This window comes from Castor canadensis, chromosome 17, assembly GCF_047511655.1.
Source record: "Castor canadensis chromosome 17, mCasCan1.hap1v2, whole genome shotgun sequence".
Taxonomy (NCBI): domain Eukaryota; kingdom Metazoa; phylum Chordata; class Mammalia; order Rodentia; family Castoridae; genus Castor; species Castor canadensis.
This window is the reverse complement of record NC_133402.1, coordinates 40,856,611-40,881,494: the sequence shown is the minus strand read 5'-3', so window position 1 is coordinate 40,881,494 and position 24,884 is coordinate 40,856,611. Positions and strand designations below refer to the sequence as shown.

The window sequence follows — 24,884 nt, the reverse complement described above, 5'->3', positions numbered from 1 at the left end:
CTCAGGGCAAGACAAGCATTTTTCTTCTGGTACCTACAGGAGTCTACAGTGTGAGCTCTTCCCCTTGGCTCCACCACACCCCTGCTGGCAATCTGGAGGTAAGCCAGACCAGTCCTTCCCTATGGGGCCCCACAAAGGACGGGTGGCACCCCAGGTTGGGTCAATGTTGGCCACAAAGTTCCCAGGTGCAGTCAGCCTATCTTGCCTGGCTCACCCTGAGGGAAGTTATTTACTTGATGCTCTCTTGCACCATCACTTCTGGTGAGCCATCTGATTCATGACATTGGCAGGTGCACTGGGAAAATGAGAGAGTTAACTTTCCTACAAAAACCACCAGGGAAGCTGCCTGGAGAGAGGTTATCTGAGCCAGGGTACCTAGCTCATTCCAACACCAGTGAGTCTCTTCTCAGTTAGAAAGGGATCTGACAGCCTCATTTAACTAACTTATGGAGATGGGAAAGTTTCCAAGTTCCTGACCTTCCAAGAAATTAGTAATAAACAACTTGTTGTCTAACAATTATTTGAACCACCACTTCCTAGTAAGCCTGGTGCTCTCTCAGGCAGGGCCTCTGGTCCTTCTTACCCATACCTGAATAGTGTGCGACCTCCAGCTTCACCAAAGATCACAGGTGTGTGTGGGGGCACTTGAAAATATCCGTTTCCCTTCTGCACGCGGTTCTCCTGCTCCCCATTTACTAGGAAAAGTTACAGGTGGCATTAGTATTCAGAGTTAGTGCTAAAAACAATTAAACATTTTATTTCCAAAAGCTTCAAAGGTCAAAAGTCCTGTAAATCAGCCAGAGTTAGAAATAAAAATTAAAAATTAATGAAGTTCCTGAAAATAAGAAATATGGCAACTTGTGTTACACTTTGTGAGAAATGACTGTGTTTAGGAGGATTTTAATAAAAGAGATTTTGTTCAAATCAGCTACTTTGGCTACAAGGAAGTATAGAACAGTGTTTACAAATGATCTATGTTTTTCTTGCTCAGAAATATTTCCTCAGGGGGAAAATAATTTATTGGCAGCTATAGCTAATGACAGAAATCTTAGTGAAAAATACAACCTCCAAGGCCAATGAAAGTGACAATGAATAGTGTCACTTTCATTGTCCTCTGTAGATTTCATCTCCACTCTCTGAACCAAAGTGCAGCTGACCCAACAAATGCCACAAATGCCACCTCACTCACGAACATGTCCCTGAACACAATGGAAGCGCTCTTGCTCTCTGAAATCTGGCCATACTTCTGCAGCCTCTCTCACAAGATACAGCATGTCTCTCTTATCTCAGAACGCTTTATGTATTTATCTCTCTACCAGAACACCCATCCTTCAAGACTGGGGTCCATGCCACTGATTTTTATTAAGCCTTTACTAGAGCAGTATGACTTTAAGGATGATGTGGACTTTTTGCAGTTTCCTCCTTACCAACCCTACTCCCCAAGTCTTGCCTGTATACAAGGGGAACTGTTTTCCTGTAAGACAGGATGCTCTCATAGACCCAAATAAATAATTAGGATTAAATAATTAAAAATATAAAAAACCGTTTTTTTTTTTAAATAAGCTACCCACAGCTTCATTGATGATAAGTGGCAGAACCTAGCTTTCTTGTCGTCCCCCCCCCCCCCCCCACCGGCAGAAGGATCTTTCCATTAGTTTCTCTTGCTCCCAATCCATGGTACAATCTGATAGGGAATAAAGTAGGCCAGGTGGTGTAAAAGAAAAGCCTCATGGGTCAGTGTACTTTCTCTAAAAGGGACATCAGCAGGTAAGTTTTCAAGAAAGCATGAAGCATGTTTTCATGGTGAGAGAGATTTAAGTTCACAAATCATAGACAAATCTGTCAGCCAGAACCAAGTCCTCCTATAAGGAGGTGCTCTCTCCTGGTTGTCAGAGAAGAATCCTCAGTAGAGTGACCTCAGTACAGTGAATCCCCATAGTAGGATTCAATGACTTAACCAACTGTAGGTTACACAGGAAATGTAAAATTCTAAGTTCTTTTTTTTCCCCTTCTTTTAATCAAACTGAGCCAAATGCACACATACCAAAAGTGCTCTCCTCTGCTGCCCAAAGTTATTTGCCACTGCTTGTGGCATATACATATATATTTTTTTCTTCCAGTGTTAGGGACTGAACCTAGGCCTTATCACATGCCAAGCAAGGAATCTACCACTGAGCTACCCCCTCCCCTTTTGAATGTCCTTAAAGACATTCAAACAACAACAAAAAGCCCACTGGAGGTGTGGTTCAAGTGGAACAGCAGCTACTTTGCAAGCCCTGACTTCAAACCCTTAGTTCCACCAAAAAAAAAAAAAGGGACATTAATTTCTTTTTTTTTTTCTGGTGGTTCTGAGGTTTTGAACTCAGGGTCTTACACTTCTTAAGCATGTGCTCTATCACTGAGCCAAGTCCCCAGCCCTCTTAAGATATTAATTCTTTACATATACTCATATACTTACTCTGCCACTTGTGCTGGAATTTGATTTTTTTGAAGCATTCATAGTTAAATTCAGGTAGTTCATAGGGCTAGGTAATTTCAACATTTCAGGCCAATATGAAGTATGACAATGCCATGACAAAACTGGCTTTCTGGTACTACTAATTAGCTAGCTTTGGAAGCAAATCCAGGTCACTGAAATGCTGAGGAAAATTTCTGAATAAGCCTGCTAATGTGTCTGGTTTTATGGCAAAGGTCACTTGAATCTACATAGGGTTTATTTTATCTATCTTGAGCAGTCTCACTTATTGAAAGCCATACTCCACTGGGGTATGCTCTCATGGAGTCTCATCCAAGTGGATGTATGTTCTTACTTGGAGATGGAGGAGGAGGACAATATTTATTATGTCACATGTTAGCAAACAGTGTAACTACCTTTTGGTTCTGAGTGACTTTTACCTTCATTATCTGAGTATAAAAACACTAACCATGGTTTACTTCATTTTCTTCTTCATCCATTGGATTCACATGTGTTCTAGGCCAAAACTCTAGGAGTGCCTGAAGTAAAAGTCCTCCTAAGTTCACTGCAAAAAAAAAAAAAAATTTGGAAAAAATTAGTTCCTTTCTTCTTTCCTCCCTCCTTCCTTCCTTCCTCCCTCCCTCCCTCCCTTTCTTCCTTCCTTCCTTTGATGGTACTGGAGTTTGAACTCAAGGCTTTGTACTTGCTAGGCAAGTACTCTACTACTTGAGCCCCCGCTCCCCAATCTTTTTGCTTTAATTGTTCTTCAGACAGGATCTCAAGCTTTTCGCTTGGGGCCAGCCTAGGACTGTGATTCTCTTACCTGTACCACACAAGTAGCTGGAACCACAGTTAGAAACCACTATGCCCAGTTTATTTGTTAAGATAGGGTCTTACTATTTTGCCCAGGCCAGCCTTGAACCATGATCCTCCTATCTCTGCCTCCCAAGTAGCTGAGATTATAATTGTGCACCACATTGCTTGGCCCTGATGTTATATTCTTAACCCAATGCTAATGATGTTTAAAAGCAAGACAAGAGGTTTTGCCAAGTGTGTTAAAATTTTATCTTAGAATGTTTAAAGCCATGATGATATGGACAAACAGATATTCTACATGGCTGTTTGGAAGCAGCCATTCTTTAAAAACAAACAAAACAAGGATCACTTGTTTTTGAGACAGGGTGTTACTATGTAGCTCAAGCTGGCCTTCAATTTACAATCCTATCTCTGTTGCCAAGTGCTGGGATTATAGCCACATACTGCCACGGCTGGCAAGAAGCACATTCTTTAAAGTGCTACTTCCACAGAAAACCACTAAAACTGCATTTGCACACATCAAACATTTATTTCTACATACCACAGTCTAGAATACTGACCAAGGACAGAACTGATAAAGGTAAGGGCCTCTTACGAAGATGAATGCACAGTAAACCCAGCACTTCTTTCAGAAGAGGAAGGAAAAGCCACTTAACTCACATTTTGGATCTGACCCATCGGGGCTACTGAAACCAGCATCTTTTGCAGAAACCCAAGCAGCAAAACAGTCACTCTCATCCAAAGTAATAGTCAACATCTGTCAAAAGAAAACCTGTTCAGTGGTACGCCATTTGAATACAAGCTCTAAAACAGTCTCTAAATTTTTACTCACTTGCACAATCTGAATAAAGTGCTAAGCCATAGATTCAGTAATCAAAATGTGTTTCATGTGATTCAATCTAACTATAATTTAGTTTACTAAAAAAACCAAAAGCATTTAAACTAGTTGGTATTAACACAAAAAATTTTTCTCTCTCACAGTTAAAAACATAGAACTCTATTATTAAGAATAATTATCAACTACGGAGATCTTCAACTATCACAAAGATTGATTAACTTACGCCTGTTTTTAAGTCTACTGAGAACCAATTCGGCACATACACCATTTTAAATCGTTTCTTAATTTCATCTTCAAAATCCACTTTGCCCAGATCTTCAACTTTACATGCCTATACATCAAAAAGAAGTATAATGATCAGTGATGAATTAATTGGACACTTAGCTATTCAAAATTTTATACATTTTCACATTTATCTAAATTAAATAAATTCTAAAATGCATTTCAAAAAGAATGTAGCCAATTATTTATCTTAATGCATTTGCCTTTAAATAACTACTGAGATTAAAAATATAAAAAAAAAAAAATCAGAAAAAAATTTAAGGGATAAATTATAATTAAATACTTTTAGGCCATCACTCTCATCCAGAAGCAGTATTAAATAAAACTTAAAAGGGAAGAAAAATCTCCAAGTAATAAATAAGTTACTAAGCAGTTATAGAGATCTGTAAAGTTATCCTCATACAGCAGGTAGTTTCTCTTTCTTGACCATTACAATCTTTCTGAACATTCCCTCTCTCATTCCCTAAATATGTTTGCTCCCCAAAAGTATGCCTTGGACTTCCTCTGGTGCCAAGTGGTATCACCAGTTTCAGCAACATTCCCTCCCTCTCCTTAAGTCAACAACTTGGCTCTTTCCTGGGGGGTCTTATTTTATCAGTCATCTTCTCAAAGGGAGACTACAATTCGCCTACATTGCATGGCTGCCTAATGCACGGGGAGCTCCTTACTCCATCCTCTCCAAGGGAAACTAATATTTTTCTGAGGCCTGTGCCATTAGTTGCAGTAAACTGTGTACATCTCCCTTGCTGCCATCTGGCAGCCTGCACACTCGCTCTGGCTCATTCGCTGGCTCAGTGTCCTGAAGTCCATTTCTCGTTCCTGCCTTCATCCAGGCAACATCAACATCCACATGGATGCCACTGTAAGTTCATGGTCTCCAATCTCACATGGGTCATTATTACTACCTGGGATTTATTTTCTGTTTCCAAAGTCAGTCCTCCACAAGTTTATCAAATCTCTACCCTCATCCTATCTTGACTTTGCCACTTTCCTGGCTACTCTAAGTCTATCACTCTGACTCCTCCTGAGAGAATGGGGAGAAGGGAGAGGAGAAAGAAAAAGAGAGAGACTAAGAGAGGGAGGGGAGATAGAGGAGGAAGAGGGAGGAAGGGAGGGAGGGAAAAGCTGTTCTCCCATTCTTCCTGGTACAGGAAAAAAGGTACCCTTCTGGCTATGCTCTGGGTCTTCCCTCATCTTCCTTCAAGGAAACTTGTACTATCATGGACACCCTCATTCTCAACTGGGTTCTCTTCATGACCAGTGAAATATGCTCAAGTTCCTCCATTTTAAACATACCCAAATGCCAAAAAAAAAAAAAAAAACCCAAACAAAAATAAACCAAACCAAAACCTATCCCTGGCCCTCTTACCCCTAATAATTTCCAGCTACTGCCACTTCCTATATCCTCAATACTCTTTCCCCTTCTTTACCACCCAATTACTATTAAACCTACTCCCATCTGGTCCTGGTTGTAGGACTCTACACACAGCCTGCCCTCTTCATTGGTTAAATCCATGTGTATGGTAGTGGAGCCCATACCTTAAGTGAACTCTCAGTTGGCTGGGGCTACTAGCCATAAGCTCCTTTCTGAAACAAACTGCCAATGGCTCTTGGCTTTCTTATCCATTCTTATCACAAATCTTTGTGGCTTCCCTTTTCCAACATCCCTGACCAGAGTAATGACCCAGTTTATTCTTATCAGTCTAGACACGTCCCTTAGAAACTCCAACACTTCCCATAACCTCAACTGTAATCCATAAGCTGATGGCTGAACTGTTTTATTCAGCCAGTTTTTAACCCACACATTACACTGTACAGCTATCTGCCCACTAGACACCACTACCCAGATATAAACTCAAATCCACTGTTTTTCTTAGCATTTCCCTTTTTCCCTAAAATCTGTTTTTCATTTTACATTTCATGTACTATACTTCCATTTACCAAATTGTCCAGTACAGGAAACTAGATTCATCCTTGAGTCTTCCTTTCCTTTATACTGAACTCATTTTTTTATCCACCCCCCCCTTGTCTCCATCCTAGTCCAGACAAATACCAGCTTTCACCTGTATTAGCACAACAGCTTTGTAGCTAATATGTGCCAGGCACAGTGCTAAATGGTCTTGAACATTCCTCAACACTGCAAAGAAATAGGCACCACCACATTTTGTGAGGTCACAGGTTTGGAGAAGTGCAGTGTGTCCCATAGATCACATGGCTAGTAGCTGACAGAGCCAAGATTAGAATGCAGCTAAATTCAACTCTTACATCTATGTTCCTAAACACTCCTGACTTCCCTACACTACTTCATGTCACATCTGTTCATCTGATCACACAGCCTCAAAACATCAAGGTTTAGTATCTGGACATGGGAAGCTGTTAGATTACAGAAATGCCAGTCATGGTGCTCAGAGCCCAATCTATGTAGAAGTATCTCCCACTTTAGATAGCAGGACTCTATTCAAGCATCAGCTAATTAGAGCAAGAGTGGGCAACAGATCCATAGGTAGAAAACTAACAGTCAATTTCAGAAAGTAGCTGGCCTGATCAGACTCTTTTGGTTGTTCAGGAGATAATCAGGAGCAGGGCAGTATGAGGTGAAGCCCCACCATAGTCAGAACTAGTGGTGGAGCATCAAAAAGAAGAATCAAGAAATTCTATTACTGAGTTCCTTGGGGATGCGCAGGATCCTCCCACTCACCACAGAACCCCTGTCTGAAATAAACGTGAGTCTCTAGCCCCCTGCCAAACATTTCTTTACTGTAGAGAAAAACTAAACAGACCTGCACCACCTGCTGCAATTAAACTTTTCTCTCAAAAGGCTCAGGCCTCTTGCTCTAAAGCCTTGCTCACCCAGCAACCATTTCATAATCATGTAACTATCCCACAGGGGTAAAAGTGGTAGTCAGGCCAAGCTTTCTATTCAGAGACAGCTCCTTTTTCCCAGTAGGAAACCTGCTTATCTTATTCTTCAGCTCATGAAGTTAACAAGTGAATCTCTCTTCTTTATAACCAGGAGCTTAACCAAAACACCAGATCTTTTCAATTCTTCCTTTGCAATATACCCAGTATCTGTCTACTCCTTTACGTTTTTAGGTCATTAATACTGAAGACAACTGTGTTCAGACTTCCAGTTTCCCATTACATACATGTCTGCTACTCTTGAACATGGCATTTTCTTGTGCTAAAATTATCTAAGATTCTTCATGCAGTACCAATGAAAGGTCAACTCTGGGGCCTACAATTTGACTCTTTGGAAAATGACCTAAATGTCACATTTTACCCTTACACCTGCACTACTCCCTTATCTTTGTCTCTATGTAAACAAAATTGCTCACCTTGCCCCAAATAAGCATTTATCTTCCCTCTTCAATGGCTCTGTCATTCACTCCATCTCTGAATGTCTTCTCCCCATTATTCGTAGGCTCAGCACCTTTAGGCCCTTGTTCAAATTATTTCTCCACCATGAAGCTCTCCTGACTTCTCTAGTTGTAACTGCCTTGTCCACAGCTGTTGTGTGATCTGTTTATTCTTTATTGTTTTCACATTATTACTCTTGTCCCTTCTACCACAAAGGATCATGGTACAGATTTGTATCAAACACAGTTCTTTGCCCATGATAGTCACTCAATTTAGGATTGAACAATTGAATAAATACAGCAACAACACTCAGAAGGGACAGCTGCCAGAATTTAAAAGCAAACTAATTTCAATCTACCTACAAATTGTTCAGTGCTGTTCAGAATATGGTCGAATAGCTTAATGCATCTCAACTCTTCCAGATCATAGAGGATAATGTGACCCAGAGTCGTAAGTGATGCTCAGTGATGGCTATAAATCTTCAGAGACAGCCAAACTTCCTTTTGTGCACCCCAGTGGGTCTCAATCTAGGGTGGTTTTGTATTCTTCTTCCTCTTTCTTCCCTCCAAATATCTGGCAATATATGGAGACAGCTTTGACTGTCACAAGTTGGGGGGAAGAGGGCAGTAGGACTACTGGCATTTGATGGTTAAACATATTACAATGCATAGAACAACTCTCCCTGCACTCAAGGAATTATCCAAGCCAAGATGACTATAGTGTAAAAGATGAAAAACTTTGATGTGGTCCTTTTAAGGTAAGGCAGCATATAACAAAATTTATAATACACTAACCAGAGAAAACAGTTCCATCCAAACAGTAGTTATGTGTTTAAAAAGGAAACTATGTTTTATTTAACATTCACATGGTAAACAGCCCCATCATAAGGTATTATCACAATTAAATCTTTATGTGTTAATCTTGATTATCATGTGTATAAAAGGAAAAATAATGAGGGTATATAACCAACAACCTATATCTAATCTAAAAAAGATACTCACCTTTAATACATCCCAATATGCCACATTATTATTGGTATCTTTGGTTAATATATGTCTCTTATCATTAAGAATGTGGCACTGAATAATACTAGCACCCCCTAAAGAGTAAAAAAGAACACAATTAGTGAGATAGTCCTTTTCTATTTAAAATCACAGCGTGGCAATAATTACTAACTAGTATATAAAAGGAGCATAATCCATATTACCCACCAGAAAGGAGAAGGCAACCCAGAAGATTACATAATTATATTTAAAGCACTTTAAAATCAACCAACTATTGTTTCATTATTTGAATTTATAAACATTCAAAGAAAAACTGATCGTAATATAGTTTACAAATTAAAGGCTCTTCACTTCTTTGGCATAGGGCAAAGCACGAACCAAACTGAAAATGGCTATTATGAATCAGCGGTTCTGTCTACTGAGAAAAATCCAAATAATGACAGGAAATCTCTGAATCAGTTCCATCTTGCATTTACTTTTGCTTCCCATCTTCCTTTTCTTTTATGTCACCTGAATGGTTGTTCTATACTAAAGGTAAGAGCATGGATATCTACAAATTACAGATGAATGTGCTATGTAGGATGCTAACTCCAAGTTTGGACATTAAATACTTTTTTTACAGTTGAAACATGTAAAACTTGAGGACCATATCTGTCCTTTTCTGGTTTGCACCAAAAGACAATATTAAACTACAGATTTTATGAAGTGGCTACCCTGCTGCTGGGCAAAAAAGAATTAACTCAAGAATAGTACCACAGTAAACATGAGCATGCAGATATCTCTTTGGATACTACAGGAAAATGTGCACACACACACCATGGAGTATTATTCAGCCACAAAGAATGAAATCCTATCATTTGCAGTAAAATGCATGAAATTGGAGAACAAGTAAAACATGCCAGATACAAAAAGACAAGTACCACATATTCTCATTCATATGTGAAAGAAAAAAAAAAAGAGAGAGAGAGAGAGAAAGCTGAACTGAGAGTATAGAATAGTGATTACTAGAGGTTGGGAAGAAGCAGGAGGGTGGATAAAAGGAGGCTGGATTTGATCAGTGCATGTTGTATGCAATTATTAAAATATCACACCAAACCTCAACATGTATAAATTAATTAATATAGATTAATGAAAAATAACCCAAAAAGCCCATTTTAGTTAGAATGGGTATTATCAAACAGACCAAAAAAGCCCATTTTAACATAACTTTTTCTTGTACCAAAAATAAACCATACATTATTAGTGTTTTGCTTAAATCAGAATTTAGAAAAAGTTCATCACCTTTATGTTTGCCAATCTCTTAGTAGCTGTAATTAACCTTAGTAAAAGACATAGTACCTCCAAGTTTCTTGCTCACCTTTAATGACCTGGTCAGGCTGTGTACAGAGGGGAGATATAGGATTTGTGCAGTCATTGTCATAGTCTCCAGATGCCCTAAAATTATGAATTCCCTTCAATGTCTAAAGGAACAAAAATTGTTACTTCATCATTTTATGATACACAAGCTTTACCAACCTGTCTAAAATGGCAAGAAAAATAAAGCTAAAAGAACAAGCAAGTGAAAAAACTCAACAACTATGACATCAACCAAAAACAGTCAGTCAGAAAACAATTTACCATGATTTAAGAAAACACAGAGGGAGGCACACTCTGTAAAATTATATTGATCACAAATTGCCACAATGAAATTTAGATATTTAACAATTTTTCTAAGTACACAGAAAGAGCACTTGACCTGCATAAAAATGCAAAAGCTTTCTCCTGTTACCCACAAATAGTCTAATATGCAAGAAAACTTAAAGATTTAAAAGGAATAGTGCTTTGGATGACTTCTTTGTTTTGCTATATTGCTTTTTAATTTAATTTTTTTTATCATATTGCAACATTTACAAAAGTTCTTACAATGTATCACAGTTGAATTCACCCTGTTTTGCTATATTTCTAGCCCTGTTCTTCATGCTATGGAGAAAAAGGAAATATATTCAAAAGCACAATTTTCTGCTTTCTCTTTTGCTTAGAAAAATTAGAATCTTGACAAGTTTCTCTGTTCTCAAATGCAGTTTCCTGAGGCCAGAAGCTATACTAATAGTGACTGATTTTTATCAGGCAACAGAGCCTACCTGTAGTGAAAACATCAAATATGTATCTTGGCTCCTAACAGAAAAGTCAGAAGCTGCATTTCTACTACTAACTTGAGTATGATCTTCAGGATCACTCTTACATTCACAGGGGCTTTCAGGTTCTGGCCAAAGGCTTGCTAAGAGGCAGGGTCATTCTGAGCAATGACTACTAGTGTCTGGAACATCTGTGATAATAAGCCGTATCTCTAAACCATGGCCAGGAAGTCAGTGCTTACTTACCCATTTATTTACCGTAGACTTAGTTGTTGCGACCCAGATTGCAGGAGGGGGATCAGCTGATCTATCAAGCTCCATCTGTGGAAAGGAATCACTTTGCTAAACTAATTCAGTCCTATAAAGCATTATAGGAGCAACTTCTCACCAAAATCAGTGGCTGTGTTCTTCTTAAGCTTCCTCCCTTCTATCATACTACATGTCTGCTATTGCTAATCAAAAATTTAACCAGCTTCTCCTCCAAGGATACCAACCCCTGACAGCACAACCAGAGGACACCTATAATGGACCCTATCAGGACACCGGGTTATAAACATCAACACCCCCTTACAGGACGCCTGTTACAATTCCTTGACTCCCAATACCCACCATGCAGAGGTCAGAGGATTGGCTTGAGACTCTTTACAACCTATGGCTACAGGGGACCTTCATCAACTTCAGGGAAGAGGAAAATTTCATTTTCGGAGGCTGGGTGTACGCCATCATGAGTTTCACCACCCCAACATTGTTTGCCAACTAACCCTCCCTTCCCCTACGCCGCCCCCTGCCAGCTCGAAGAAGCCAGAGCAAACACAACGCCCCCGCTTCCTTAACAAACAAAAAGGGGAGGAATGTTGGCAATAATGGCGCCGATGAGTTTCGGTTCTTACTGCACCCTTAAGCTTCTGTTTTCCAGAGTCACGGGCCTGCCTCAAGTCTAGCTTGAATCCCACCTGGCAATAAAGAATCTCTTGGCCACTCCAGTCCACGTGGTCACTTTGGGGCCTACATTTGCTTATAGAAAGTCCTTTTGGTCTTTTTTTTTTTTAGTGGTACTGGGGAATGAATCCAGGGCTTCATGCATGCTAGGCAAGTACTCTACCACTAAGCTAAACCCCAAGTCCTTTATTTTTCTAAAAAAAAAATTCAGACAGGCCCTTACTAAATTTCCCAGACTGGCTTGAACTTACAATCCTCCTGCTTTGGCCTCCCAAATAACTGAGATTACAGGTAAACATCACTGTGTCTGGCCAGGATGAACTTAAGTGAGGGACCTAAATGAATACAGTCAAAAAATGAAAACTTTCGAAAAATAGCAGCACTTTGTTTACTCCAGTTTTTACATTCTTTCTTAATAGGTTTTCTTTGATAATGTTTATAGAAAAAAAAAAATCCCAGCAACATCAAAAGTGAAAAGTAGCCCCTACCTAAGGACAGGACATCTGTGAAAAGATTACCATACATCTGTCAGAATTTTCAAAATGCTGCACACATAAGAATAACCTTAAGCATATGCATGTAACACAAATGGAATCACTTTACACTTATCCACTACAGGAAAAACAGTGCAGGTTCAGAATGGTGGAAAAGGGCTGGACTCCTGCCTAGGACTCTTCCTCAGTTTAGTGATGCTATTTATAATGTATGAATATGTTTGTGCCAAGTTCTTTTAGTCTTTTCCTCACAGTCAAGAGCTCCTGGTGTCTGCAGGGCTCACAATGCAGTTATTTCTGATCCATGTTATTCAGCTCCCAGTGGGTTGCTGCCTGCCCACTTGCTGCATGAGTATGACCACTCAATCAGCTCAACCCTTTGCTTCTCTGAAGGACTGTTGGTTTGGTCACTAGGGTGTGCCGTCTATCTCAGGTCACTTTTTGCCCATATCACAGAGACTGATTATCAGGACTGCTTTGAGGCAGTGAGTATGTAGAGTGTCAAACAGCTGGTTCCCTCTTCTGCTTCAAGAGTACTCTCCCATCTCCTACTCCTGCGTTGGTAGACACATTTCCTAGGACACCCGTCCTCCCCTCCCCACTTTGTTGTCTACTCACAGATAACTGCTCATATTCCTTCTCCTAAGGGAAAGTCAGGAAAGTCAGGCAAGCTCTGGAGCAAGTGTGAGACAACCTCGCTAGAATTCACCAGTGGGAAAGCTGTGCATCAGAATTGTAACCAAGAAGGCACAATCTCTTCTACAGTTGACTTACAAAACTGCCTCAGCACTGACCCCCGGAGGCTCTATACCTCACTCTTCCATCTAGACAGGTGCCGTTATTTTGTCAAATTCTACCTATGAGCTGGGCATGATGGCCGATGCCTGCAAATCACTCAGGAAGTGGAGGCAGGAGGATCATGAGTTTGAGGCCAGCCCTGGGAAAGTTACCAAACCTCTATCTCAAAAACAAAACAAAAACAAAAGGGCTAGAGGCACGATTCTAATGGTAGAGAACTTTCCTAGCATGTGCAAGATGTGCAAGGTTCTGGGTTCAATCCCCGGTACTACATAAAAAAAAAAAATTCTACTTATGACAAGATACCTTCTTTTTTTTGGGTGGGACTGGGGTTTAAACTTAGAGATTTGCACTTGCAAAGCAGATACACTATCACTTGAGCCACATCTCCAGTCCATTTTGCTCTGGTTATTTTAGAGATGAGGGTCTTGCCCAGGCTGGCCTTCAAACATGATCCTCCTGATCTCAGCCTCTGAAGTAGCTAGGCATCTGGCTGACAAGAGATCTTTTTGCCAACTCTACAGATGATTTGTGTTTTAATATGGATTTTGCTACACTTGGCTAATAACAACCTTAATTATAAAACCAAAATATTTGACATACCTTGAGAACTGGTGCTTTTTCTTCACATATCAGTACCCGAATGTCAGGGTTTCTGAGGTCTGTACAATAAATCTTCCTGTCCCTTCCTCCAGAATACACATGTGTAAAGGCATCATTGACTTGCAGGGCCCAAACACCTTCATCATGGACTCGGTATGTTGCTATACACCTCTGCTGGCCAAGGGACCAAAGGCGAATTGTCCCATCAGAACTACCAGAGAGGCACTGCAAACAAAGAACAGGAAGGTTAGAAACCCACTAAGCAGTTCTTAATTTCCTATGATTTGTACTTGGCTTCTCTACTGATTCTACACCATTAAACAACAACCTGTACTTCTGTCTCTGATAAAGGTTTCTCCTAGCATGTACACTGTCTGAAATGACCAAAGGCAACAGTGTGTACAAATGTAGGGGACACCTTTGAGCAAAACTGTCTCTGCCCTCTCTGCCTGGCCATCTGTTGATTATTAGTAAATCATGAAGGCAAGTCCTGTTCTGATTATCTATATGAAAAGAGATGAAGTTTGAAAGGAATGAAAATTATAGTGGCAGTGGTTCCAGCAGCATCCTCTTCTCTGGGAACTGTTAAAATGGGAATTCTTGGGTCCAATCCAGACCCAATGAAGCAGGAGTTCTAGTGGAGCCCAGCAATGGATGCTAACAGGTCTCCAGGTGATTCTGATGCACTTTGGGTTTGACAAGCATTGCTCTAGGTTGGCAAGCCTTTTGGAGTCCTGGTCATACCTCTGTCTTGTCCCTTCCCTCATGGCTCTGGATTCCTGACATCCCACTAGGTCTCAAATTCTACCAACAGAAATCAGAAGCGAAATCTAGTTCCAAGTTTATCACTCCCTGTGACCTTGAACACGTTTCACATGAGCCTCAGGTGAGTTAAATATCAGTAATTCTGACAATTTCTGAAAGTTCAGGAGAGTCAACTAACTACACAGAGGCTGTTGGCACACAAACCAGGGCTAAGCACGTGGGCAGTCTGATAGAAACAGGCTATATGACCACCCACACCCATACTCAGCATGCTTAGTGTTTTTCAGCAGTTACTGTGGTGACGTGCAGAGAGGCAAAAACTTCATTTCCTTGGGAAAAACAATGGCCCTGAGGATAAAGTATTTGCTGGTGCTGGAGTATGAAATTAAGTGAGCAAAGGAACTTCAAAAAAGAGAAGGTTGTTTTGGGCTTGGAGATTTGGAAGGTGCTACAACAGATGAGGTTTTTTTAAAGACTTACCAGCCTGCCTCACAACTTTAAGGAGTCTCTACAATTTTGGGCAGGTTTAATTAAATAAATGAATACTAGCAGACTCCCTCACAAATTGTCAGGAGCATCAGGGGTTTCATCACCTACTCCAAACAGTTCAAAAGGAACCAAAAGGCTAACTAAGAAATAAACTTCAGCCTGGGTGTGGGAGAACCATGATACTCTGTGGGGTAGGAACCAAGGAGGGCTCTCCATTCCAGGAGGAGGTGCTACTCTGAGGCAGCAATGCCATCAGTAAAGCTTTATATACTTAGGTTCTAGATCATGCATCTACAGAAGTGAGGTCTAACAAGAAAGAGGCAAAGGAAGACAAATATGATGGCTTGCAAAAGACCTTGGGTAACATGCAATAGGAAAACTTCCAAACTCAAGAGTGTACAGCTGGAAACAGAGGAGGAAACACAAGTTTTATCAATCCTGATCTAGAACACAAAAGAACTTCTGAGAGTAGTCAATATTTGAAGACTACAAAAAAGCAAGCCCCAAATAGAGAGCAACCGTTTCTATAGTAATATACTGTTGGCCCACTGCTTTGCAGCATCTGGTACTTAAGAGTGTAACAACAATGTCTGGCACCACCACCAAAAAATAAATAAGATGTAGTGCTTTTTAGGAACCTGAGGAGGAGTCACTGCACAATCTCTGTCTTCCTGCTGGATAAACATGAAGATGTCCTTTATGAGATGACTTCCGAGACTAGAACAGAGTATCCAAATTATTCTGCTAAATCAGACCGAGTGTCTGTAACCCCAATCAGGTGTTTTCTGTTTTACCAATGAAGATGGGTAAAACTGACTCCTATGTCCTGGAGTCAGGTGTGTTCTTGGGATGGTCACTCACACATAATCTCAACTTCCAATAACAGCAGCCAAGGAGGCAAGGTAAGTTGGAGTAAAAAGTTGTGACACTGAGACTCTCAGATCCATACATTAGGTTTAGGACTTATATTACCAGAAAAACCCCATGAGTGACACACAAGGACATGACCTATTCAAACCAAGATGGCAGGTTGTCCCAGATCCTTAAGTAATTAAGTGCCTGAGTGAGTACAATGAATGAGAAGACATGTGGCTTTGCCCAATAACACTGGCAGCAATCAAAACAACTGTAGTACTGGAAAACTTCTTCATAGGAAGAACTCCCTTGGGCAAAACCTGAAATAAGATTTTGCAAATAAGATCTTACTCTATAAGAAAGGAGTAAGACAACATTCAATGTTCATGGGATTCACTAGCCTAAAGTATGTGTGTGTGTATATATCATTGGCATATTATATATAATACAGAGTACATATATATTCTACATTACAAGCCTGCAGGGCAATTCTGCAGGATGTAATATACGTTCTGGTCAGAAACTAGTAATTATCTCTTCCACAAGAATTCAAGAATCAGTTTTTTTATTTTTTCCTATTTTCCAAACAGGTAGTTATTAGAGCTGTTTTGTTGATCAATTCACTAATATAAAAATGCTTTATTGTGGTAGTATAACTTATGTTTAGTCAACAACTGCCAATAAGGAAAATGGATGGAAAAGAAACTAGATGAGGAATGATTCCTGTCAATTAAGCACTATAAAAGTGACAGACAGTTTTTAAGAGTACAGATCAGTCACTGCTTAGAATAAATGTAGCTGACTCCAGGGAAAAAGTGCACTTTCCTGTGATAGTTAAATCATCTTATATACAGACACATTTGTAACTGTATAGACAAGAAACAAGGCATACAGTACAGTAGACAGGAAGAGCTTTAGAAGGCATGCTAGACCCACGGCCCTCTTCTGGAGAGCATGGAGACCATGTGATCCAGTCCAGCTTTGGACAAAGCTAATTGAACAGGCCTGGGCACCATCTCAAATACAGCCTTGTAGCTGCAATGCAGAACAGTGAAGAGCTGTACTAGGCTGCACAGACTCATGCAAAAATGTTCTGCAAAGAAATGAGAGCTCTAGAAAATGCCCTTGTTTACAGGCAAGAAAATATGTACATACAAACTACATAAACTATAGACTATGACTTTCACTTTGCAGATGAACAAATTGAAGGTTAGTAAGTGTTCTCAAGGTACACAGCACATTAAGAGCAAGATGCTTCCATTTCCTAAGACCTCCATGGGTATCTTCATACTTCTCCAGGTTCTGAAATATGATTTCCTCTGGCTAGTCTTTCAAGCCTTCCTCACAGCACTGGAGATAAAGATTTCTCTGATTCATGTGTGAGGCAATCTTCATCGTCAAAATTTTCATGGGAGTGACAGGCTGATGGTATTTCTTCTCTCATCATTTTCCTGTCACCATTTCCTAACCCCATCACAATTAATTCCAATTATCTCTGAATTTATCACTGCCCTCAAAAATAAAAATGACTGGTGAAGGCAGGGGTACACAGTAGAAGTATGTCATATCATAAAATCCTGCTCAGTTTTTGTTTATTATCTACATTTATGAAAAATTTCTTTTTCATTGCTTCAGAACAAACAGAATTATGGTTTCTAATTTGCAAATTTTGTAGCCAACAGAGCTAATATTCAAACATTACTGAAATGTTTTTCTTTGAAATGATGATTCTAAGCACTACTAGAAAATTAAACAGTTGACACAGTCAACTGACATAATTTGCTCAAGTCAGACTACTGTGAGATTTTCTGCTTAAAATGCTGCCAAGAAGTGTTCAGTATCAAAACTTTCTTCTGCTGTACACAGGTAAGGTTTTTAGTTATTTTACCTTTATATACCATAATTCCATATACTCATCTGCATTAGAATTATTCTAAGGAAATTCCTTGGTTTTATTTAAAAGGAAGAGAAATAGTTTTAAAATGTGATTATATGTGCAATTTAGTATTTTAAATATTGAAATTAGGTCACAATTTATAATATGTTTGGCTTTTGGTTCAAATCAACCTATGAAATAATATACAAAGTAGGGAAATTTCTGACAGGCTCATTGGGTAAACGTCCAAACTACTGCATACCTGTGTGCCGTCTCTGTTCAAGAGCAGTGCTTTTACATTATCTGTGTGCCCTTTCAGCTTCATTAGTTTTGCACAGGTTCTTGGATCCCATACCCTTAAAACCTGTGAATTTTAACAGATTATTATACAAACTGAAATATACACAACCAAATTTAAATAACAGATGACTTTTGTAAGTCAAATAACAACCACTAAATTCTAAGAGGAAAAAATTGCTTCAGCCAATGTTTGTTGTCTAAGGCTCCTAACCTTTCTAATGTCAAAAATACACAGTGCTCCCCCTCTCCCCATCACTTTACATACGGCAGTTATACAACTGCACTCTTATTTATTTGAATAACACATCTTTTAGCATCCACTAGGAAAAACTACTCTTTTTTTTGAGACAGGGTCTTGGCTGTGTTGCCCAGGCTGGTTTCGAATTCCGAGACTTATACTGCTCCTCTTGCCTCAGTCTCTTGAGTGGTAGGACTACAGTCATGTGCCACCATGTCCAGAACTGTCCCTATGTCTAATAATTACATAGATTAAATTATTACGGTTTCTTTGTTTTTTAGGTTCAAACATACTTTAAGTTCTCCCTTACCTTCTCTGTGGACCCTGATACAATGATTGTTCCCAGTTGGTTCATGGCCAGACTATAAATGGAATCTTTGTTCCCACTTAAAGAAGAAGCTATTGAGGATAAATGGAGTTAAATGTTAACAAAAATTATCAACTGTTTAGTAACTAGTCGGCAAAAATTTCAAGTTTATTTAGATAATCTTATCTTTATAAGTACTTTCAGGGGAAGCAATCTATCTATAATGGAGATAATTCTAAGTAAAAGAGTCATTATCAAAATTTGTATCTTTTCTGGATTTGAGTATATGTAAGTGCTCAATAATACTTGCGATACTGAATTGTATGCCATTAAAAAATATCCACCTAAGGTATTTTCAAAGATATACTTGTGTCATGAAAAAAAATCCAAACTCATTATTATTCAAGGAAATACAAAACAAAAATACTATTTTCACACACCAAATCAGACAAAAAAACAAGGTAATGCTTAACAGCAAGAACCATGTTCATGCCCCTTGATTCAGAACTCAGTACCACTGCAGTAAAAACTACATAACACTATTTAAATAGTGTGACTCTACTATGGGAAGGTGACTGGGCAGTAGTGAAGAGGTCTGGTAGAGATGAATCAATTCAGATTGTAATACACATGTGCATGGAAGCAACACTACGAATCTCTCTGTGTAGCTATCCTTATCTCAAACTGGCAAAAGCGCTATGTCTTTCTTATTATTACTTATGTCTTCTCTTCAACAAAATTGGAGAAGGGGTCAGAACCGGTTCTGCCTGGAAGCGAGGGGGGTGGGGGGCAAGGGCGAGAGAAGCCCCAAACAATGTATGCACATATGAATAAATGAATAATAAACCAAAAAAAAAAATAGCGTGACTCTAATTTTACAAAAATAAACATACCGAGAAGTTATATTAGTAAAGGAGTTAATACACGAGGCACTTAGAAAAATGCGTGTAAGTATTCAATAAACGTTAACTGTTATTAGTATTATTTCTATACTCATAAAAATAACTTGTCTGTAAACAATTCTAAGCAAGACGTTTCTCCAGCAGAATTCATACCCGCTAAGCTTAGTCTCTGACTTTATACAGTCAATTCTATGTGGATTGCTTTGTTCCCTTCTCTTTGGTATCTCTTTGAGGCAGGCCTTGCACACAGTTAAGAGCCTGGTATGTTATCAGGCAGGGACTAGCTGCTGAATCACTGTGACGGTATACAGGTGAAAAATCAAGGAGAACAAAGGGAGCAAAGTGTTCAGAACTTCACATATTTCCTGGCAAACAGGGCAATACAAAAATTTATGAAATTATAAACATCATTCTCCCCTTGTACCCTTCCTGGCATACACTAGGTCAAGTTAGCGCTATGTCATGGGATTCCACAGAATCATTACAAAGTGGACCCATAATATAGAAACCTAGAAAGTCTAAGTTCATGTCTTAAACAGACCTTTCAATCCAAGCTAAGCCAGAAATGTGCTCCTACAAGTCCCTTCTGACATATGGCCTAGAGGGCTCTAGTAAGTTGAGCCAAGCACGATGCTGAATTTTAAGTCTAGATTTGTGTAATTCTGACCTGGTAGTCTGAGATTTGTTAGTTTATCAAACAGTCATGCTATTAACCTACTGTGAATGTCCCTGAATTGCCTCTAAAAGTACCCTAGCCTCCCTGGGAATTAAATGGACTCTTTAGGGCAGCTCTGAAACAGACCTACTCAATTGCAGCCCTGGAATCCTTTTCTCTCCCTGGGTATTTTTCATCTTGGCCATTAACTCAAAAGATCTTAATGGACAGTAACACTTTCAAATTACAAACCACCTGCTTTGTCAGATAATCACCACTTCCTTCAATAATACCTGCTGAGTGTGTGAATTTAGGTCAGGCAATTCTATGGAAGATACAAAGTAGAAAAGATACTTTTCTATCCTGCAGGGACTTATACTTATCTAGGGAGCTAAAACATGCACATGTACAAAAAATAACCGCGTTACACATGGAGAAGTTACCGTGTTTAGACTACAGTGAGGAACTAGCTCCTGTTGTTCAATCATACTATTGGGGGTTACTGGAGGTAGAAGCACTCTCAAAATATGAACGACTGTCTTGATACAAACCTATCAAAGATGTTTTATAAACCACTCTTTATTTATGTCAACTTAGATCACTTTCAAACAAATGTTTTTCAAACACCTTACTTGTTACAGTGTTATTTGAGGCAGTCAATGCTGTTAGAGTATTCACATCCCAGAGAAATATTTGCCTGTCCAACCCAGCTGATGCTACCAGTTCTTTGTCCTTGGCATATGCTAAGGCCTTTACATAATCCTGTAACAGAACAGACACATGATGATTTACTCTGTAGATCAATTAAAAAAATGAGCCATGCAAAAGTACTAAAATCCCAATATTACACCAAAAGACACAGAGAACTGTTAGTTGGTTTACCTTATGTGTTCTTAATGTTGACATGCAAAATCCCTTATGTGCATTCCATACTTTCACTGTTGTGTCAGAAGAAGCAGATATTACTAGAAGAGGCAACAAATTAACAAAACTATCAGTGGTGTGACATAACTTTGAAATTTTTCTTATAATGAGATTACATTCCAAACTCATGCTCTCACACACACACACTCTTAAAAAGCCCTGTAGAACCTACTGTATATTATCTCATGTATTTATATTGGCCTTTCTTTCTTTCTTTTTCTTTTAAACTAGGCAGAGTAAACTTTTCATATGTCCCAAGTGAAGGCCCAACTACTTTTTTTTTTTGTGGTACTGGAGTTTGAATACAGGGCTACAAGCTCTCTACCACATGAGCTATGTCTACAGCCTTCCAACTAATTTAACTGAGAAAAATATAACTCAGGCTGTAAAATCAAGAAATGAATCTTACCAAAATAAGAAAAAGAGGTATTTATAAGGAAAACATACTAAATGAGTCGACATAAACTTCAAATGCATGTAAAACTAATCTGTGGTGTTCAGAAGCCAGGACAGCAATTACCTTGGGGCAAGGCAAATGACTGAAAGGGTACACACAAAGGGGGATGGGTCTGGTAATATTCTGTTTCTTGAATTTTTATTGAACTATAAACTCAATGTTTCTGTATTATGTTATATTTCAATAAAAAAGATTACATAAAAATGAAAAATAGTAATTTTTAGTTAATTAAAAATAAGCCCAAAAATCCAAACAAAAAAACTTACATGTTTTCCCATTACAACAGAGTACAATGTCGTTTACCCAGTCAGTATGGTGTTCCATAGATGCTATATATGGATCTTGCTGAAATAAAAGAAAAATTATAAAAGTTTACGTTAGAAAATGAAATACATTATAAGTTACAGATATGTTCAGATTTTTGAATTAATATGACACACACAGTACTTTGTCTTAAAATTGAAAACTACTTTAGAGGAGATCTTTATCAAATACATGATGCTTCCAGATAACAGATGTGGATAGTTCTGTTTTGGGACGGTGCACCAGTAATGAATACCTAGGTTTCCAGGAAAAAATGCTAGCGTTTATGACTTATGGTAGTGAAGGCAACAAGTTCTGTGACAGGGACTGTGTGAGACACATAGTACTAGTGGAACAGATTCACCAGAAAGAACAGAAAGGACCTGAGGGAATCTGCAGGCTGGGAGATTTGACTCAGTGGCAGTGAAGGCTCACAGAAGGACAGAAATGAGCTGGATGAGTGCAGTGAGGAGTCTGTCTTGATGACAAAGGGAGATAAACACTTATGCTTTTTCCTTACGATATCTACAGTCCTTTAGAGAAGAAATGAAACCCACGGGCTGAGTAAATAATATCTGCATCATGATTTCAACTCAGTAACCAAAGACTCTTCAACTCCTCTCATCTGGCTTAATTACTAGGAGAAGCCTTTCAGAGCTGAGTATTTAGTTACAGCCAGACACCAAAAATAGGCATGTATGAGATACTTCATAGGCACAGAAAACAGCTCTCTACATGTGTTTGAGGAAACAATGCTATTCAACCTTGTCATAAAAGATCAGGAAAAAAAAGGTTCAAACATAGAAAAGGTTCAAAAACAGAAAAGACAGACTGCCAGATTCTTTTAGATTTTGTTCTTTTGAGGTTTTTCCTTAAAGTGACATTCCAATTCAAATATAATTATCAAGAACATTTCAAAGCCAAACATAGTTTTCTTACTTTCTATGCTTTTGACATTGGACCACCACTGTCTCCATTGTCCAAAGAATTCAATGCCTACTGGACAGAAGTTCATTTAAAGGAAACCTTACTTAGCAACTCTGCTACATAGTAGTTCTCTTTCTGCACTGAACACCCACTTGTAGAGCTTGCTAAAAAAATAAACTTAAAAATTTAAGGTCTAGCACTAGGGGTTGAAGGTAGGTCAGGTTCTAATTCTCTGCCACTAACTAGCCATTTACCCATAGGTTTCTCTGGGCCTGTTTTCTCACCTATGAACATGGAGCATAATAGGTATCTTGAGGGATTACCATGAGAATTAAGATCTTGTTGGATATGAAAGTCCCAAGGGTGTCTGGCAGGGCATATAGTTCAGATCAAAATAAATGTTTCTTTTCTTTCCCTGTATTTCATTTTTCCATGTCATTCACAATATAGGCATTCAAGCAAAACACCAAAAGAATTCCTTCCCATTTGGAGACTTATCTTTCCATATACGTAATGTTCTCTGTTTAAGACAGTGGATTTAAAAATTCCTGAGAAATGAGAACATGCTGTCTTCATAGTTCTATATTTTATATTATATTATTATCTGACAAAAGCCCTATGGATTTTGTGGGAACCCTAATCACTTTTATTTATTTTTTTAATTAATTATTTTTGGGGGTGATACTTGGGTTTGAACCCAATCACTTTTAAATAAAGAAAACTAAATAGTTGTTCAAACTCAATTATAAATGTAAAGCATACTCTACCTGTTGTTTTCTTTTTTTAAAGCGTGGTTGTCAAGAGGCTTTTGGGGTTCACAAAGCAGAAAAACTGTGGAAAGTAATCACTCCTTACCAGCTCCTTTATGGCAGAGAGCTCTCAAAAGCAAACCTAACGTATGGAGTCCCTGCTTTAGCTAAAATACCTCTGAAATTCTTAGAGATGGTTTTTCTCAGAGGCTTACAGAATTCTGGTTGCAAATTTTTGCAGAGTGTACACAAACAGTGCTCAAAGAGATTAAATCGGAAACTGAAAAAAAGCATTGTACTAGCCAGGGAAATCTTACTGATGAAATTTACCTTGTGCTGATTGACACTCCATATTCTTATGATGGAGTCTCGACCAGCTGTGAAAAGCCTATTGAGTGCTGGATCCAGCTGCAGGGCATTGACTCCATTTCGATTGTACTTCTCCACTTCATCTCGAATAACATAGGAAACCTGACAACATATCAACAGATGCTTTTTATCAAGTCACAAGTCATGCAATAATAAAATGCAGCCTACTATTGGCCAATTCTATTATAAAACTTATTTTTCAAGTCAACTTAAGTTTTTATTTTACTCTATAAAATCTAAAGGACAGAGAAGAATGACATTAATGATAGCCCAGTCCCAGATAAGGAGGGTTTCCTGCTGAACTAATGCAACTGCCTCCTAACTGGATTCCCCTTCCACTCGTCTTTAATTCCTTTTCACAAAGGAGCTAAAGTAATCTTTCAAAAATGTGACTGGGAATGTATCTCACCCCTGTTCAAAACGTCCCTCTTGTGTACTACTGGACTCATAATTTGATGTAAACTCCTTAGTATGCCTCAAGTGTCTTGTTGGCCTCTCCTGCCACTCACCTTTGCTCCAGGCCCTTGCACACAACCTGTCTCAGACATACTGGTCCTTTTTGCTTGGAAACTTTCCCACCTGTCTGTCTCCTATCAAAGCTTTCATGTTTCTGTTGAAAAGAAGCTTCCTCAAAAAAACAAAACAAAACAAAACAAATGCCTTCTTTGACTTGCCAAACAAACGCCTGTAAGGTTCTGAGTTCCTGTAACACAGTTAACTTTTCCTACAGGGTACTTTGCCTTACTTTGTTATTGTTGATGATCTCTTATTTGTTTCTTGTGAAAACATGAGAGAATCAACCAAAAACAACTGCAGCTAAGAAAAAGCCAATAAAAATGGTTGGCAGCCCAAAGCAAAACTTTTCTAACGTAATGAAAAACTAGTTAAAAATATAATGGAGGAAGAAGAGGAGAATCAAGTATAATAACAAGAATAAATAACTAGAAACACATTTCACAAGGATGATACATAACAAACAGGAAAAGGTACACAAAAGAAAAACCTGAATAAGGGAGACACATGCTATGTAGCACAGAAGACTAAAAATTGACAATTCTTTCTCAAATC

General features: G+C 38.8%; 1 protein-coding gene across 7 annotated transcripts in view; it reads right to left on the bottom strand.

Moving 5' to 3' along the window:
* Nucleotides 1–24,884, bottom strand: part of Wdr48 (WD repeat domain 48) — a 51,604-nt gene that overhangs the window by 7,333 nt on the left and 19,387 nt on the right. For all 7 annotated transcript variants that reach the window (XM_020178460.2, XM_074060187.1, XM_074060188.1 and 4 more), the window contains 14 exons: nucleotides 23,778–23,918; nucleotides 21,735–21,813; nucleotides 20,970–21,052; nucleotides 20,720–20,849; nucleotides 18,534–18,622; nucleotides 17,948–18,049; nucleotides 13,701–13,925; nucleotides 11,113–11,187; nucleotides 10,110–10,212; nucleotides 8,750–8,847; nucleotides 4,333–4,440; nucleotides 3,932–4,028; nucleotides 2,925–3,020; nucleotides 590–695 (listed from right to left, as the gene is read on the bottom strand). In XM_020178460.2, the coding sequence (XP_020034049.1) occupies nucleotides 590–695; nucleotides 2,925–3,020; nucleotides 3,932–4,028; nucleotides 4,333–4,440; nucleotides 8,750–8,847; nucleotides 10,110–10,212; nucleotides 11,113–11,187; nucleotides 13,701–13,925; nucleotides 17,948–18,049; nucleotides 18,534–18,622; nucleotides 20,720–20,849; nucleotides 20,970–21,052; nucleotides 21,735–21,813; nucleotides 23,778–23,918 (1,532 nt within the window). The remainder of the gene's footprint in view (nucleotides 1–589; nucleotides 696–2,924; nucleotides 3,021–3,931; nucleotides 4,029–4,332; nucleotides 4,441–8,749; nucleotides 8,848–10,109; nucleotides 10,213–11,112; nucleotides 11,188–13,700; nucleotides 13,926–17,947; nucleotides 18,050–18,533; nucleotides 18,623–20,719; nucleotides 20,850–20,969; nucleotides 21,053–21,734; nucleotides 21,814–23,777; nucleotides 23,919–24,884) is intronic.